Source organism: Phalaenopsis equestris, unplaced genomic scaffold (assembly GCF_001263595.1).
Source record: "Phalaenopsis equestris unplaced genomic scaffold, ASM126359v1 Scaffold000428, whole genome shotgun sequence".
Taxonomy (NCBI): Eukaryota; Viridiplantae; Streptophyta; class Magnoliopsida; order Asparagales; family Orchidaceae; genus Phalaenopsis; species Phalaenopsis equestris.
The window spans coordinates 5423101-5438966 of record NW_018164869.1 but is presented as its reverse complement, the minus strand read 5'-3'; the positions used below and the strand labels follow the sequence as shown (position 1 = coordinate 5438966).

The 15866-nt window shown below is 38.7% G+C and overlaps 1 protein-coding gene across 1 annotated transcript in view; it reads left to right on the top strand.

The window, feature by feature from the left end:
• Positions 1-863: 863 nt before the first annotated feature.
• Positions 864-15866, top strand: part of LOC110027463 — a 22743-nt gene continuing 7740 nt past the window's right edge. Inside the window, exons 1-3 of the mRNA XM_020728907.1 lie at positions 864-965; positions 1077-1358; positions 2360-2635. Of these exons, the coding sequence (XP_020584566.1) occupies positions 864-965; positions 1077-1358; positions 2360-2635 (660 nt within the window). The remainder of the gene's footprint in view (positions 966-1076; positions 1359-2359; positions 2636-15866) is intronic.

The following is a 15866-nucleotide window of genomic DNA, read 5'->3' as shown; positions in this document are numbered from 1 at the left end:
GTGATTGAGGCTCAGTGTAGCTTTATATTTGCGTCAGAGAGCCATTATAGAATGATGATATCTAGTATATGTTTTGAACTTATGTCAAATATGATGAGTTTGAGTGTGTTACTTACATCAAAGCAAAAAATAATAATAATTAGTAAGCTAATTGCTTAGGAATAGGTGGCAAAATCAGAGCAAGAATAACTGCCAAGGATGGGTGACGTATTCCTATCATGTTTTATAGAGGCGGTCATAAGAGTTAGTAACATAGACCAACCTAGTTAGGTGAGTTAATGTGAGCCATGAGACCAACCATCAAAACATATGTGGGTAAAAAGAGTTAGTAGGATCAGTTGAAATAGAGTTCGGTAAACACTAATCAAAGCTAATAAAATGACTAAAAGTCTTGCGACACATTGAAGGAATAATTTTCTTCCACAAGTCCATGCTCTTAAATGATTTAACAAACTTAGATGAATTAATATTAATAATTTTGCTTATTTATATTACATAACCTTTTTTATGTTAATGCATGTGCATCGAAATGCGTGATTATGTGTTAAGAGATATCTAATTTTGATAATGTATTGCCAAATTCTTTATAATTCTGGGTACATAATTCTTATGTATTTACATAAATAGCACATAAAATTTTATATTTACACATTTAACACTCAAATCTTTATATAAAAAATATCACTTTAAAATGGAATACAATTAGATGTTAGATACATAAATATATAAAAATAGTGTAATATGTATGTAAGTATTTCTACATTTTTTTAAATGAATAAGAGAATATAATTGAATAATTATAAAACGTAAATATATCTTTTGCTATAAAAAAATAAAACGTGGGACACGTGTAAAAGTTGTTGATGTTCTCCCAATGCTTATCCACACCGACCAAAAAGTCACGTTTCCGCGTTTCAACTGCATCGCAGTTCTCGTACTCCCAGACATCGCACGGTTCCCACTGGGTATTCACCTTTCAGACATCAACAGCTGGCTAGTCCATTTTCTCTAACGGCTGCGGATAACTAAATCATCGATAAGGTACAGCTTATGCGGCTCTACTTATAAACTGACAGCGGCGAGAAGACGCATGTGTTTCTTTTTGGTTGAAGAAGGAAAAGAGGCTGCCTGAGATCTGCTTCTACGCCGTTCTTCTCTCCGTTGAACTCTGGAACCCTAACCCTAACTCTAAAACTAATCTCGGCATCTCGATGGCTTCCGGTGGGTCCTCGGTGCACTCAGCGGCGGGTTCGAGATCGTTTGATTTTGGATCCGATGACGTGCTGTGTTTTTTCGATGACTGCACGTTGAAATTGGATCCAATGGCCAATGGAAAGCGTTTTGATTCGTCGAGTAAGGTGAGGACCGACTAGCCCATCTGCTCTTTTTGTGTTACTGATCGGGAAGGAATTAGCAAAATACTTTGATCTGCTAGACTTTTGGATTAGAAGTCTCGTTTGGGAAACTTAGGAAATTACATAAGCACAATTGAGTGTGGATTGATCGAATTACTTAAAAGGCGTTATACATGCTCGTTATTTTGAAATTTTTTTGTTCGTTTGGTGTCCTCGAAACACATCTCATTTTTTGGCAGAGTACGAGTCATTTTTCTTGTCATTTAGCTGTGCTTCTTTGTCTTAATTTGTTTTTAGTGTACACCTTGTTGAATAGTCCGCAATGGGATAAATGGACTCAAACTTCTATGGCTTTTTTTTTCCCTCCAGAGAAATAGTCTTTGAAGTTGATCTCCTGATGTGGTGGAATTGTTAGAGTCTATTCAAAGCAGACCCTAGCTAGTAATTTCTAACCTAACTTAAAAAAATGATCTCCTGATTGTATCCTTTTATTTTCAGGGGAGACTAGTTTAATGAACTTCTAGCGAAAAGGACAAAAGAAAAATATGCTCATAGACTCAGTTTGCATTCGATCTATAAATAGGTTGTTTGGCAACTATTAGGATTTGATAAAATCATGGTAATCTAGATTTTGTAAATCTTAAGAGGAGTGTTTGGCATGATAATCGTTACATCTTGTCAAATTGGGATAAAATTTTAGTATTTTTTTTTAGGATATAGGATCTATTTGAATGAATGTTCTTAAAGTTTCCATGATGTGATTTCAAAAATTCTAGATTGAGCAAATACCCAGCTTAAAATTGGGTATTTCAAAATAACATGATTTAAATTTAAAAAATTCTGATTGGCATGTTATATGCTAAATCCTTCTTAAATGCTTCCTAAAATCTGAGAACAAACAACGCTAATACTCTGGTTGTTGTTCTAAGAGTGGCAACTTCTCTGACCTACTTGCTACATGTGTCATTTTTAGTAATGGTTTTATTTTTTTGCTCACCAAACAGGATCTCCACGAGAACAGAGTGAGGAGCCCTTCAGCTAATATATATGGATCAGAGGAGTTTTCTAGAGAAGATGTAATATACATCATTGAAAAGTTCATGAAAAAATATTCAGACAAGCTTACGATTCATCTTGAGGGAATCAGCGGGAGGCTAACACAGTTGGAGTTGTTTTGCTACAAGCTTGAAAGATCAATCGGTGAATTTCGTACTGATGTAATCCGTGATCACAGTGAAGCCAACTTGTATCTCAAGTCTCTTGATAAGCATGTTCATGAAGTAAGTGTATTTATAGTGCCTACCTTTCCAAATTTTGGATTATTTGCTTGTTTGTAGATGGAAAGTATGTGTTGAGGGAGTTTGGAGTTTTAGAACTTAAAATTAAAATTACAAGCTGGTGAATGATGAAATCCAGGAAATTCACACTTTTCAAATATGCTTTCTAATTTGATGCACCAAAGGAGCCGACTTAACTACATAACATTGAATTTGATGCTTCCCATTCTAGCTGTTTATCTAATAAGTGTATCATAAATTTTATTATATTATAATACCAGCTGCAGGGGACCTTGAATGTCCTAAGCTATCAAGTTGGCGGTGGTGTTTATTGTTTTTTTCCATATTGCAAGTTGGGTTTCCAAATTTTGGCTTTTGGTTTAACCTTTCATCTAAGCGAACACTTTTACATGTTGTTTTGTTAACATGTTGTTCTGTTAACATGTTGATTTGTAACCCCTTTTCCTTGTTAAGTGTTTTTATTTATTCTCTGATCTTTGTTCATTCAGTTCAAAATTGTGTATTTTTTGTTTTTCTTATCCATGAAATCAGATTTTGCCATCAATCTTGTGTTTTCGAAGTTTTTGTGAATTATTCTGTCTAAAGGACACCATTTAATTTTTTTTTTAACAAGGAATGAAGAATTATGTGCAAAATAATTCTTGTATGTTCTATAGTGGAGGTTCTTAGTGGCTTTGTTTAGGAAAATTTTCTTCACAAAACTATAATTAGGGTATTTTTTTCACACTCCAAAAAACTACCATCATCTTAATTGATGATGCTTTTATTTATTTTATTGTTTTTGAGGTTGGAAGCTTCAAGCATGGGACCTTTCGGTGCAGGAGTAAATGCCCAACCATCAGGCCATCATTTCATCCGTTATTAATTTACGTTGTTAATTCATCGATCTGAGTTTGGCTTTACTCTTTCTTAATCACTTATGTGTCAGGAGCCATTATTTTAGCCCGGCACCCAAGATCATTTTTCAATTATTATACTCAACAGAAATAGTCCCCAAATTATATGGCTAGTCTGTAATGCTATGCTAAACTTTTTTAGCTTGCATTATTTTGCAAAACTAAACGTTTATAAACTCAACGTCCTGATTTTCCTTGTCATTCTCCATGACCGTAGGCTATGAAAATATATTGTTTGAAGCTTTTATATTTGACTAAACAATATTTTTTAATTTTTTAATCATTAAGTTCCATTCTTATAGGTCATCAGCCCCAGCTAAAGTTTTTACTGGCGTTGTCACAAATCTTCTTACAAATAACTTAAAGTTCACTATGAAATATTAAGGTGTAGAAAAGCTCGAAGATTTGTTCTTGTCCGTATGAAAGGTCTCGTGGCTTTTTATAGTCTAGCAGATCTGTCTTGGGGAAGTGAGAATGGTTGCCAATTCAAAAATGATTCGATTAGTATATAGAATTTAGAAGATAGACATATCTGGGTATATGTTCATTTTATTATGAACACTTCAATTTATTGTTTAGAGCCACAATAATGTTAGTTGGTTAATGCTTTTGGTTGAGAATGATCTTCATGAAAGAAGGTGCATTTAGAGGAGAATATCTTACTTGCTCTGGAGTCTGGTTTTAATATTTTATGTGCCACAAAATGAACATTATTTAGAATTTGAGTATCATATAATTAGTGATGAACACTATGAATTTTCTTTCTATTTTCAAGAGAAGAAAATTTTCTCCTTTGTTTTGTATGAGTGCTAAATAAGAATTTAATGAGTCGGACTGGTTGCTGCTATTTTTAATTTGTGTTTCTTTTATGATCTTGATTTTCTATGTGAAATCTTTGTTAGACGGCTATTAACTTATCATTTGTCTATATTTTACATATTTGTGTTTTTCATTCAGAGAGGCTATTTGTAGTTTAACAATTTGTGAGCTATGAATTTGACTTTGTATGTGTGAAATGTTTATCTCAATATAGATTTGTTGAAAATTTATATTCTAAAGATATGATACATCCATCACTCAACTCATACTATCATCTTATAATAGAATGAATACATATTGAATTTTTTTGGAGTTTCTGAGAATCTTATAATTGCAATTCTAGCATTTTTTTCTCCCCTCCCTGTACAACTGCCTAATACATGTAAGTAGTAGAATAAGAAAACCTTTCCAGAATATTCTACACCGACAACTTCTTTACTTGCAGAGCAATCCCTGTTCCTACATAACAAATTTTCCCTATATAAAGCATGCTTATGTAATACACATGTATACACCAAAAATACTAGTATGAATCTCAAAGAGAATGAATGACTAAGATGAAAGAGCCTCTTCTCAAGGTAAGCAATCAACTAACTATTTGAGGCCAAGCATGAAGCCGCTTCTCCAAACCTGGGATATGTTCAAGTTCTGGAGATGATTTTCCACTCGGTAGCGACAATACCCGCTGAAAATGAGACAAATCATTCTGGCAGCAAGTCTTGTCGGATGTCTCGCACAGGCTGCGACAAAATTCGCCTAAGACCTTGCGAGATTGGGAGATCCGACGAGACAACGAACCAGACAGGCGAGACATGAGTCTTGTAAGACTCGAGTCGAACGAAAAATGCGCCACAGCTCACTCAACGAAAAAAACCAACCGATCACGTTCAAACGACCAACCCAACGTCCAGACAGAACGACTACCTCTCAACCTACCGCTCTAGTCGACCGTGCCAAAAGACACCGAGCAAGAGCGTCATGCGGCCGAACACTTCGACCGACCAACACGTACTTCAGAGAGCATATATGTCATGCCTTAGTCTGCTGACTTCAAGCCAGTCGACCAGCTAATTGCCGTCAATGTTGAAATTTAAATTGTAATGCAAATATGACATAAAATTTAGAACAGTTTTCTTGTTGTCTAAAATACGTCTCTATAAGTACGGGGCAAAAATATGAATAAAGGGACGTCTCTCCCTAGATTCTCTCTACAAAAATTCTAGACATATTCCACTCTTCCATCTGTTCCTTGAATTCTTACAAAGAGAGGACCGACCTGATTGACCATGTCACGTCGTTCATAACATCTCTCGATCTGCTCCAGATTGACGACCCAATAATGTGTCCTCTCTTCTTAACTACCCTTAAAGAGTTGGTCCTCCGATGGTTCAACGGTTTGCCGACCAAAATATCCCGAGTTACTACGAGTTTAAGAGATTCTTCGTTTCGCACTTCTCGAACATGTAGAAGCTAAAGACTCAGACACCCTGCTCAACCTCAAGCAAAGGGAAAATGAGAGCCTACGGGCCTACATCACCCGCTTCTGGAACGAGATGTTGGAAGTTAGAAATTTGAAACCGGAAATAGTTAGAACAGCCTTGAAGCAAGAAGTCCGAAGGAAGCAATTCATGTATGACCTAAATCTGTTTAAACTTACCACTTTCGCAGAAGTATTGGAGATTGCAAACGAACAAATACTCGCCGAAGAAGACCTCCAAAGCTCCATGAAGGGTAAGTCAGAATCATCTAACAACTCATCAAAGAAGCGGAAAGAACGGGGCGAACAATGAAGGGCGAGGAACAGGGTCGCATCTACAAACCTGGGATATGTTCAAATTCTGGAGATGGTTTCTCGCTCGGTAGCGGCAATAGCCGTAAAAAATGAGACAAATCATTCTGGCAGCGAGTCTCGTCGGATGCTTCGTACAGGCTGTGACAATATCTGCCTAAGACCTTTCGACATTGGGAGATCCGGCGAGACACAAGTTTTGTAAGACTTGAGTCGAACAAAAAATATGCCACGACTCACTCAACGAAAAAAAACCGCCCGATCACGTTCAACCGACCAACCCAACATCCAGACTGAACGACTATCACTCAACATGTTGCTCTGGTTGACCGTGCCAAAAGACACCGAGCAAGAGCGTCATGCGGCCGAACACCTCGACCGACCAACGCGTACTTCAGAGAGCTAATATGTCACTCGGCCAGTCACCTTAGTCGGTCAATTACAAGCCGGTCGACCAGTCAATTACCGTCAATGTTGAAATTCAAATTGTAATGCAAATATGACATAAAATTTATGCAATTAATTAGAGTTTCCATGGCATTATGAATGATTTTTGTAACAGTTTTCTCCTTTATGTAATTGTATAAAACACGTTTCTATAAGTACGGGCAAAAATATGAATAAAAAGACGTCTCTCCCTAGATTCTCCCTACAAAAATTTCAAACTTACTCTACTATTTTTTCCTTCTCTTCTGCACTCGGCTCTAACTCTTAGAGCATGATTCACAAAGGATAAATTATGATCCAACATCCTAAAAGGTGGTGCAGTGAGCATGGATATGCAACAAACGAGAAGTGGGAAAGACTACGAAGGAGAAATTTCCCAAAGATAGATAGTGTGCTGATGCGCCCCTAATGCATGATGTTTTTTTGCGTGTTTTATGTCAATTCAATTCCCCTGAGACGGTGTCAAGAACTTGACCCGATCCGTAATTACGCAGTAATTTAGCTTTCAAAAGACGACAAAAAACTTGACTCAATTTATATTTAGCAGCTAATATACAAAATTCAAATATTATAAAATATAGTAAATAGTTCACAATCTATGGGTTTTACGCAAGTGCACGTATCGCTTCAAGTAATATAGGACTTTCTGATTAAGCCCCGAATATCGATCCCACGAGGAAACGAGGAAAGATGTCCTTAGTCAAATTCCAGTTCACCAATATTAGTCCTTAGTTTGGAATATCGATTAAAATGGTGGTTTGTCTAGCAACTATTCCTAAATGCGAATGTTAAATGTAAGGATAATAACTATTCCTAAATGTAAATATTAATTCTAAAGATAATCATTTTTGAATGAGTTGGTTTGAAGAATTTTAAAATATTAAAAACTACTATTCTTATGTAGCAAATTAGATAATATAAAGAAATGAAATACATGAAATACATTAAATATTGTATAAATATTGTATGTGTCAAATAGGAGGAATTTTAATTCTCTACCCTGATTCAGTGTTATAGAAAATTATTGGCTAGTCTTAGATTTAGTCCCTAAATTCGCGGCTAAGCTAGGAGGATACTGGCTCTCACTCCAGAGCTCCCAATTCCCTTCACTTGAAGGCTAACTCTTGCTTTAGTTTTTAAACACTAAGACCAAATTGGGGATTTTAGTCTGTCACTCTAAAGGTTCTCCAATTCTACACTCAACAAAGTATATTTCCTTATTTATTTGTACTTAATCCTATGAATGAAATACTCTTTCATGGACTTAAATGTGATTCACACTGTTGTAGAACTCATACTCCATTTCTTGGATCATATGTTGTACAACATATTTTAACAATTCAATTAACCGGATCGAAAAATAAATTAAGAGTGGAGTTGAAAAACCATCGCAGTTTATAATTAAAACTTCTTCTAGCATGCATCTCAATATCTTAAACATGAATTCTACTCATTGCAAAAGAAAAGTAAAAGAAAAATAACGGCATAATCTTCTCATGTCACTATTTCAAAAAAAAAAAGAGTAAGAAAACACATCACAAAGCACGGAGAAAACACAATGAAAAATTTCATTAAATCAAAACAAATTCACTAGATAAGTATACAAAATCATAAGATAATGAGGAACACAATACTTAATTTTTTTTCTTCTTGAAAGAAAAATAAAAATCTCCTCCACAAAGTCTTCCGTTGATCCATGCAGTGCTAGAATATTCCCTTACAGATTCTCTCAAAATCCCCTCACCAATCTCTCCAAAAAAATAGAATTCTACATTTTTACTCTTATTCTAAGATCTATAAACATTTTTCACATTTATTCACTCACACACCACTTTTTTTGACATAAAAGCACTCTATTATAGTGTAGGGACGAATTTCCCAAGAGATGTTTCAAGTAACCTTCCAAAAAGCGTCCAAATACATTGAATCTTCTATAAATTCGCCCAACAACGCGTTCAAACCGTCTTGGGCGATGTTGGCGCAGTTTTGGGTGCCTTCGGTGCCATTTTCACGTTGTTTTCTGCACTCTGGCGCTATCAGTGCTGGTTTTGGCGCCGTCGGCGCCCACCCTGTGCAGCTCCACCATTTTGCTTCGTTTGGCTCCATTTTAACTTTGTTTCGTCCTGTTTCAGTTGTGTTGCGTTCCTAACAGATAAACCTGCAAAATAAGCATAAAAATAATCTTCCTTTAAAATAATTTCATTCAAAAATATGTGAGAAGTGTAAAAGAGATTAAGCATAAAAAGACATATTGAAATGTGTCTGGAAAATTTTATTTTTGCTCCAAATTGCACCGTTTTTGCTTCTTTTTCTCCAAAAATGCATTTTTGTCTCTGAAACCAAAAATATGCAAAATATTTTCCTTTAAAGTATAATATTATTAAAAATTATTAAAATTGAGCATGAAATATATATGAAGTAGTCATTTTTAGGCGTATCATGTGCATAGAACCCAGTAAGGAGGATATGCAACCGGACATCCAGGCGTAAGTCCAGCGACTGCAAGCCCATATGACTTGTGATGGAGCAATTTGAGGTGCTTCAGGAAGCAATCATCTAGAGAAACGATCAGGCGCCTCACGGAGAAGCGGAGCTCAAAGGGGTTCGGGTTCGTCCCTAAAGGCTCCCACCGGGGAACCTGCCTATCCCGCACAACCAGGTCAACAAACAGCAAACAGAGGAACAATGTGAGTCCCAACACATCAACACAACCGCCTCTGCATAGGCGAACAGGCGATGGGAAGAACGGATGCAAGCGACTGTCCTGTCGCTCGTAGGAGGGGCCATTACTCGCCAAATCAAAGAGGCGATACCTCCGACCAAGCTAAGGATCCGTTCCTTGAATTCTTACAAAGAGAGGACTGACCCGATCGACTATGTCACGTCGTTCATAACATCCGTCGATCTGCTCCAGGTTGAAGACCCAATAATGTGTCGTCTCTTCTTAACTACCCTAAAAGAGTTGGTCCTCCGATGGTTCAACGGTTTGTCGACCAAGATATCCCAAGTTACTACAAGTTTAAGAGACTCTTTGTTTCACACTTCTCGAACATGTAGAAGCTAAAGACTCAGACACCCTGCTCAAACTCAAGCAAGGGGAAAACGAGAGCTTACGGGCCTCATCACCCACTTCTAGAACGAGATGCTAGAAGTTAGAAATCTGAAGCCGGAAATAGTTGGAACAGCTTTGAAGCAAGGAGTCCAAAACAAGCAATTCAGGTATGACCTAAATCTGTTTAAACTTACCACTTTCGCAGAAGTATTGGAGATGGCAAACGAGCACGTACTCGCCGAAGAAGACCTCCAAAGCTCCCGGAAGGGTAAGCCGGAATCATCTAACCACTCATCAAAGAAGCGGAAAGAAGGGGCGAACAATGAAAGGCGGGGGATAGGTTCACGTTTATAAGCCTGGGATATGTTCAAGTTCTGGAGATGGTTTCTCGCTCGGTAGCAGCAATTCCCACCGGAAATGAGACAAATTATTCCGGCAGCGAGTCTCGTCGAATGCTTCACACAAGCTGTGACAAGATCCATTTAAGACCTTGCGAGATTTGGAGATCCGGCGAGACATAAGTTTTTTAAGACTCGAGTCGAACGAAAAAATTCGCCACAGCTCACTCAACAAAAAAACCGCTCGATCTTGTTCAACCGACCAACCAAACGTCCAGACTGAATGACCATCTCTCAACCTACTGCTTTGGTTGACCACGCCAAAAGACACTAAGCAAGAGCGTCATGCGGCCGAACAACTCGACCGACCAACACGTACTTCAGAGAGCAAATATGTCACTCGGTTGGTCACCTTACTCGGTGGACTTCAAGCCAGTCGACCAGCCAATTACCGCCAATGTTAAAATTCAAATTGTAATGCAAATATGACATAAAATTTATGCAATTAATTATAGTTTTCATGGCATTAGGAACGATTTTCGTAACAGCTTTCCTTTCTGTAATATTATAAAACATGTTTCTCTAAATACGGCGCAAAAATATGAATAAAAAGACGTCTTTTCCCTAGATTCTCCCTACAAAAATTTCAGACTTATTCTACTATTTTTTCCTTCTCTTCTGCACTTGGTTCTAACTCTTGAGGCATGATTCACAAAGGATAAATTAGGATCCAACATCCTAAAAGGTGGTGTAGTGAGTGTAGATATGCAACAGACGAGAAGTGGGAGAGACTACGAAGAAGAAACTTCCCAAAGATAGATAATGTGCATAGAACCCAATATGGAGGATACGAAACCAGACATCTAGGCGCCAGTCCAGCGACTGGCAAGCCCAGATGACTCGTGATGGAGCAATTTGAGCTCCTCCGAGCAGCAATCATCTAGAGAAACGACCAAGCGCTTCACCGAGAAGCGGAACTCAAAGGGGTTCGGGTTCGTCCCCAAAGGCTCCCACCAGGGAACCCGCCTATTCCGCACAACCAAGTCAGCAACCAGCAGACAGAGGGACAATGTGAGTCCCAACACATCGACACAACCGCCTTTGCATAGGCGAACATGCGATGGGAAGAACGGATGCAAGCGCCTGTCCGGATGCTCGTAGGAGGGGTCATTACTCGCCAAATCAAAGAGGCGACACCTCCGACCAAGCTAAGGATTCGTTCCTTGAATTCTTACAAAAGGAGGATCCACCCGATCGACCACGTTGTGTCATTCATAACATTCGTTGGTCTACTCTAGATTAACAACCCAATAATGTGTTGTCCCGATCGACCACGTTGTGTCATTCATAACATTCGTTGGTCTACTCTAGATTAACAGCCCAATAATGTGTTGTCCCTTCTTAACTACCCTGAAATAGTTGGTCCTTCGATGGTTCAACGATCTGCCGACCAAAATATTTCAAGTTACTACGAGTTTAAGAGATTATTCGTTTCACACTTTTCAAACATGTAGAAGTTAAGGAAAGACTCAGACACCCTGCTCAAACCTCAAGCAAGAGAAAAACGACAGCCTACGGGTCTACATCGCCTGCTTCTATAACGAGATGCTGGAAGTTAGAAATTTAAAACTAGAAATAATCGAACAACCTTGAAGCAAGGAGTTTGAAGCAAGCAATTCAGGTATGACCTAAATTTGTTTAAACTTACCACTTTTGCAAAAATATTGGAGATGGTGAACGAGTCCATACTCGTCGAAAAAGACCTCTAAAGCTCCCCGAAGGGTAAGCTAGAATCATTTAACCACTTATCAAAGAAGCAGAAAGAACGGGGCGAACAATGAAGGGCGAGGGACAGACAATCCTCCACCGGTCACCAAAACAACAAACCTCAATACCGGGATCGGTAAAGAGATAACCGGGGGCACCGTGACCCGAAGCAACACTCTGACTAGCAATCAACCCTATTTTATGAGCGATCCATGACTACCAAGAAATGCAACATTTGACACTCTCAGGGTCTGTTTGGAGCAACTGTTTTATAATCTGTTGATAAGTAGATTATCATAATAAGCTGACATGCTATTTGAGGCAGCTTATTTAGAACAGCTTACTGACAACTATTGTTGAATAAATGACCATTATGCCCCTGTTTGGTTAAGTTGTTTACAACTGAACTGTATGAGCATAGAAATAGATTAAACAAAACCCACAAATCATTACAGATCAGTTTAAAAAGATAACATAAAATACATACGAAAAAAATAGATAGCATAGAAATAGATGCAAAAAAAAAAGAACCAATTGTCAGATTCAGAAATTAAAAAAAAAAAGGAAAAGCATACGAAAATAAACTTATAGTCTAATAAATAAATAAAACTTGGTTGATAGAAAAAGAATTAGATCTCTAGAACATATAAGAATGACTTTAATTTTACCAAGTTTGTTTCCAACTTACATCAAAAAACAAACATTTCCAAATGTTCTCTACCAATGACATCAGAACACATTTTTTTTATGAAGACCAAATAATTTTTATTGTTATAATTATATTATTCTTTCACAATTATCTTTTAAAGTTATTAGAGATTTAGGGAACTAATTATGCATCTATCATGAGACTGAAGTCTTGGTGAACTAGCTGAACACATGGTGAATTTGCCAAACTTATAATTCAGTCATCAAGCTCATGAACTTTCCAAATAGATGGCAACTCATCGATGTTTTGATGTATTCACTGAAGCATAATGAAATCACTGAATTTTTATGAGAATTTTTATGAAATCGTCTTTTTATGAAATCGTCGATGTTTAAAAGAGTGTTTAACAAAACTTGTCCAAGATTTGCAAATCTAACACCTAAACTTCAATTTTGGTAACAACATAAATTGATCAACAAGTTCACTTCAGCTTTGCGCATGGAAGCCATGATTGCCCTTAAACAAATGGGTTGTCCAAGGTGTTATATCTCTTCTGCTTGAGAATTATTTGAGAAAGGTAGTTGAGTGGATTTCTGAATGACTACAAAAAGTTGCCTTTGATGATGGATTATCCACATCCTAGATTGAAGCCAAAATAGAGGAAAAATGGGACTTAAGAACCTAAGAACATGTAGGAATTAAAGATGTCCTTTTTTGTTGTTTAGACGTATTTATGCTAAATCCTGATTCTCATTTCCTTCTCAAGAATCAGAAAAATGTCTTACAAAAAAAGGCAGAAACTACTGGCCATCATTCAAAACATCAGGGAAGAGCAATAACCATAATAAATGCTTAACAAAGTTAACTTAAGCAAACGCTAAAACGGTGAGGAAAAGGACATTTGTAATCTAGGATTTTGAATAAGAAAAGGAAACGATGCGAGAAGAAAGCGTTAGGTGAATTTACCTAACGTCGGCTGAATATTTGTGGTTCCCTCCCTATTGATGAACGCGAACAAAGGACCTCGATGTAAGATGTCGAGGACGAAAGACCTTAACTTCAGCTCGGTATGAAAGGGGCCGCGGAAGAAGGTAAACGATGAAGTAGCTCGGGAGGACGGCGAGGGTGAGGGAGAGCAGAGAAGCCGCGGAAGAAGGTAAACAACAAAGGAGCTCGGGACGACGTCGAGGGCAAGGGAGACCAAAGAAGGGCACGGGAGAAAATCTTCAGCCTAACGCGCGAATCTAACGCAGGACGTGACCCTAATCCCGCTTCGCTCCCTATTAATGAAAACCCTTAAGTGCTTTCGGCGCGGTAGAATTAATCTGGAGTGCGTGTTTTCCAAACACGAAGGCGGCGTCCACATACCGCCACCGCTCCACAATAAGCTGCCCCAAAAGGGCACTCAATGTGTCAATGGTCGAAATAGTCTAAGACATCCAAAACAAGGATTATTTCAAACCGGCACCGTCATTGAAGGCTCCCCCAATTTCACGGGACCTGAAGAGGTACTATCAGTACCATCGAGACTACGGCCAAAACACAGAAGTCCACGTGGCAGGAATAATCCCAGCTATCTTTAAGGTGGACGGGGGATCGACCATCCGGAACATTCCGACAAGGTATGCTCTGTCATCCCATATACAAGTAGTCATTTTCCCTTTTGTCTTTACAGATGTAAATCTCCTGCCAAAAGGGAATCCTTACAACAAGGCAATCGCTCTATGATCCTAGGGGATTGCTCTCACCTCGAGTGTCCCCCCAATCAGAGATCTATCACGGACGATGAGATGGGCAACTGATGAATTACCAAGGCAAATAGTGGCGGAAGCCCCACATTTCCAACTTGCATAACGACCACCTTGATAGAGGTAGACTCTGCAGCATTCTTTGACAACTCACCATCCCGGCGTTCCTCTGATCTGAGCAATATCTGAGCAATAAATCTCTTCATGGACAAGACAGCCTTAAAGGCCTCCTCCCCCTCTAGCACCGAGGCGCCCTCACTTTCTGGCGGCAGCGACAATGGGAGGATTGTATCAGTTGCTCCCTCCAACTCCTTACCACTTGTCTCAGTCGTAAGGACCTGTTGGCCCTCAACACGCGCGCCCGAACCACTCCAAGGCCCCTCGATGAGGCCTCGTCAATGACTGACCTTCTGCATTATCAGATTAGTTGACTATGTTGACCAGGTCAGACTTGGGTCTCGCCAATTTTTCTTCGTCACCACTTTCTTCTTCTTTATAGAAAAAAAAATTTAAAACCCCGCCCTCGCAAGCCTCTTAGGATTCCCAACGATCTGGTTCGATTTGTCAACTATAATGCACCTCAGTTGTGAAAAGAGAAATCGACGACATGACACCACGCTCGGTTCATGTTTGTTTATAGAGCGCACGAGGCACGAAATCCTAAGAGAAGTCATGTGTTTAATCAATTCACAAATTACTAATGATTGTTTAATAATTTTTCTATTCTTATTGTAGTTGTCGCTATCAATGAACAGAAAAACTCGGAGAACTATTATGTATATACCAAAAATGTCAATACGAATCTCAAAGAGAACGAACGAGCAAGCTGAAAGAACCTCCTATCGAGGTAAAGAATCAACTGACGGTTCAAGGTCGAGCATGAAACCACGGCTCTAAACTCGAGATAGGCTCTAGAGATGGTTCCTCACTCGATAGCGGTAAGTTCCGCCAAAAGTGAGGCGTAAATCATCCCAACAACGAGTTTTGTCGTATATCCCGCATAGGCAGCTACATGATCCGCCTAAGACCTTGCGAGATTGGGAGGTTCGGACGAGACGACGAACGAACCAGACAAGCGAGACACGAACTCTAGAAGACTCGAGCCGAACAAAAAATGAGTCGCGGCTCACTCAACGAAAAAAGTCAGTCAATCACATTCAACCGACCAACTCCGCGTTCGGACTGAATCACCATCTCACAACTGACCGCTTCAGTCGATCACGCTAAAAGACACCGAGCAAGATCTTCATGAGATCTAACACCTCAACCGAACAATGCGTACTTTAGAAGACACAGATGTCATTCAGCAGGCTGTCTCAATCAGTTTACTCAAGCCAGCCAACCAACAAATTCCGCCAATGTTGAAATTCAAATTGTAATGCAAATATGACATAAAATATGTACATTCAATTAGAGTCTTAATGACATTATGAACGGCTTTCATAATCGTTCTCTTATTTCTGTAATTGTACAAAATACGTTTCTATAAGTACAAAGCACTTGTCACCTCCCAAAAGAACCCTTTTGGGTGGTGGGCAGCCCAGGACTTTGTTGACCTCATTTTTAGTGAGGTCTTAGCCTCCTAATCTTAGAACCTAGGATCTAGCCTTAGGAGTTCCTGGTTGACCATCCTAGCGGACTAGTAATGGAGCCCACCTCCCATAGAACTTCAAACCGCTTCTTTACTCATTTTTTGTGAAAACTCGCA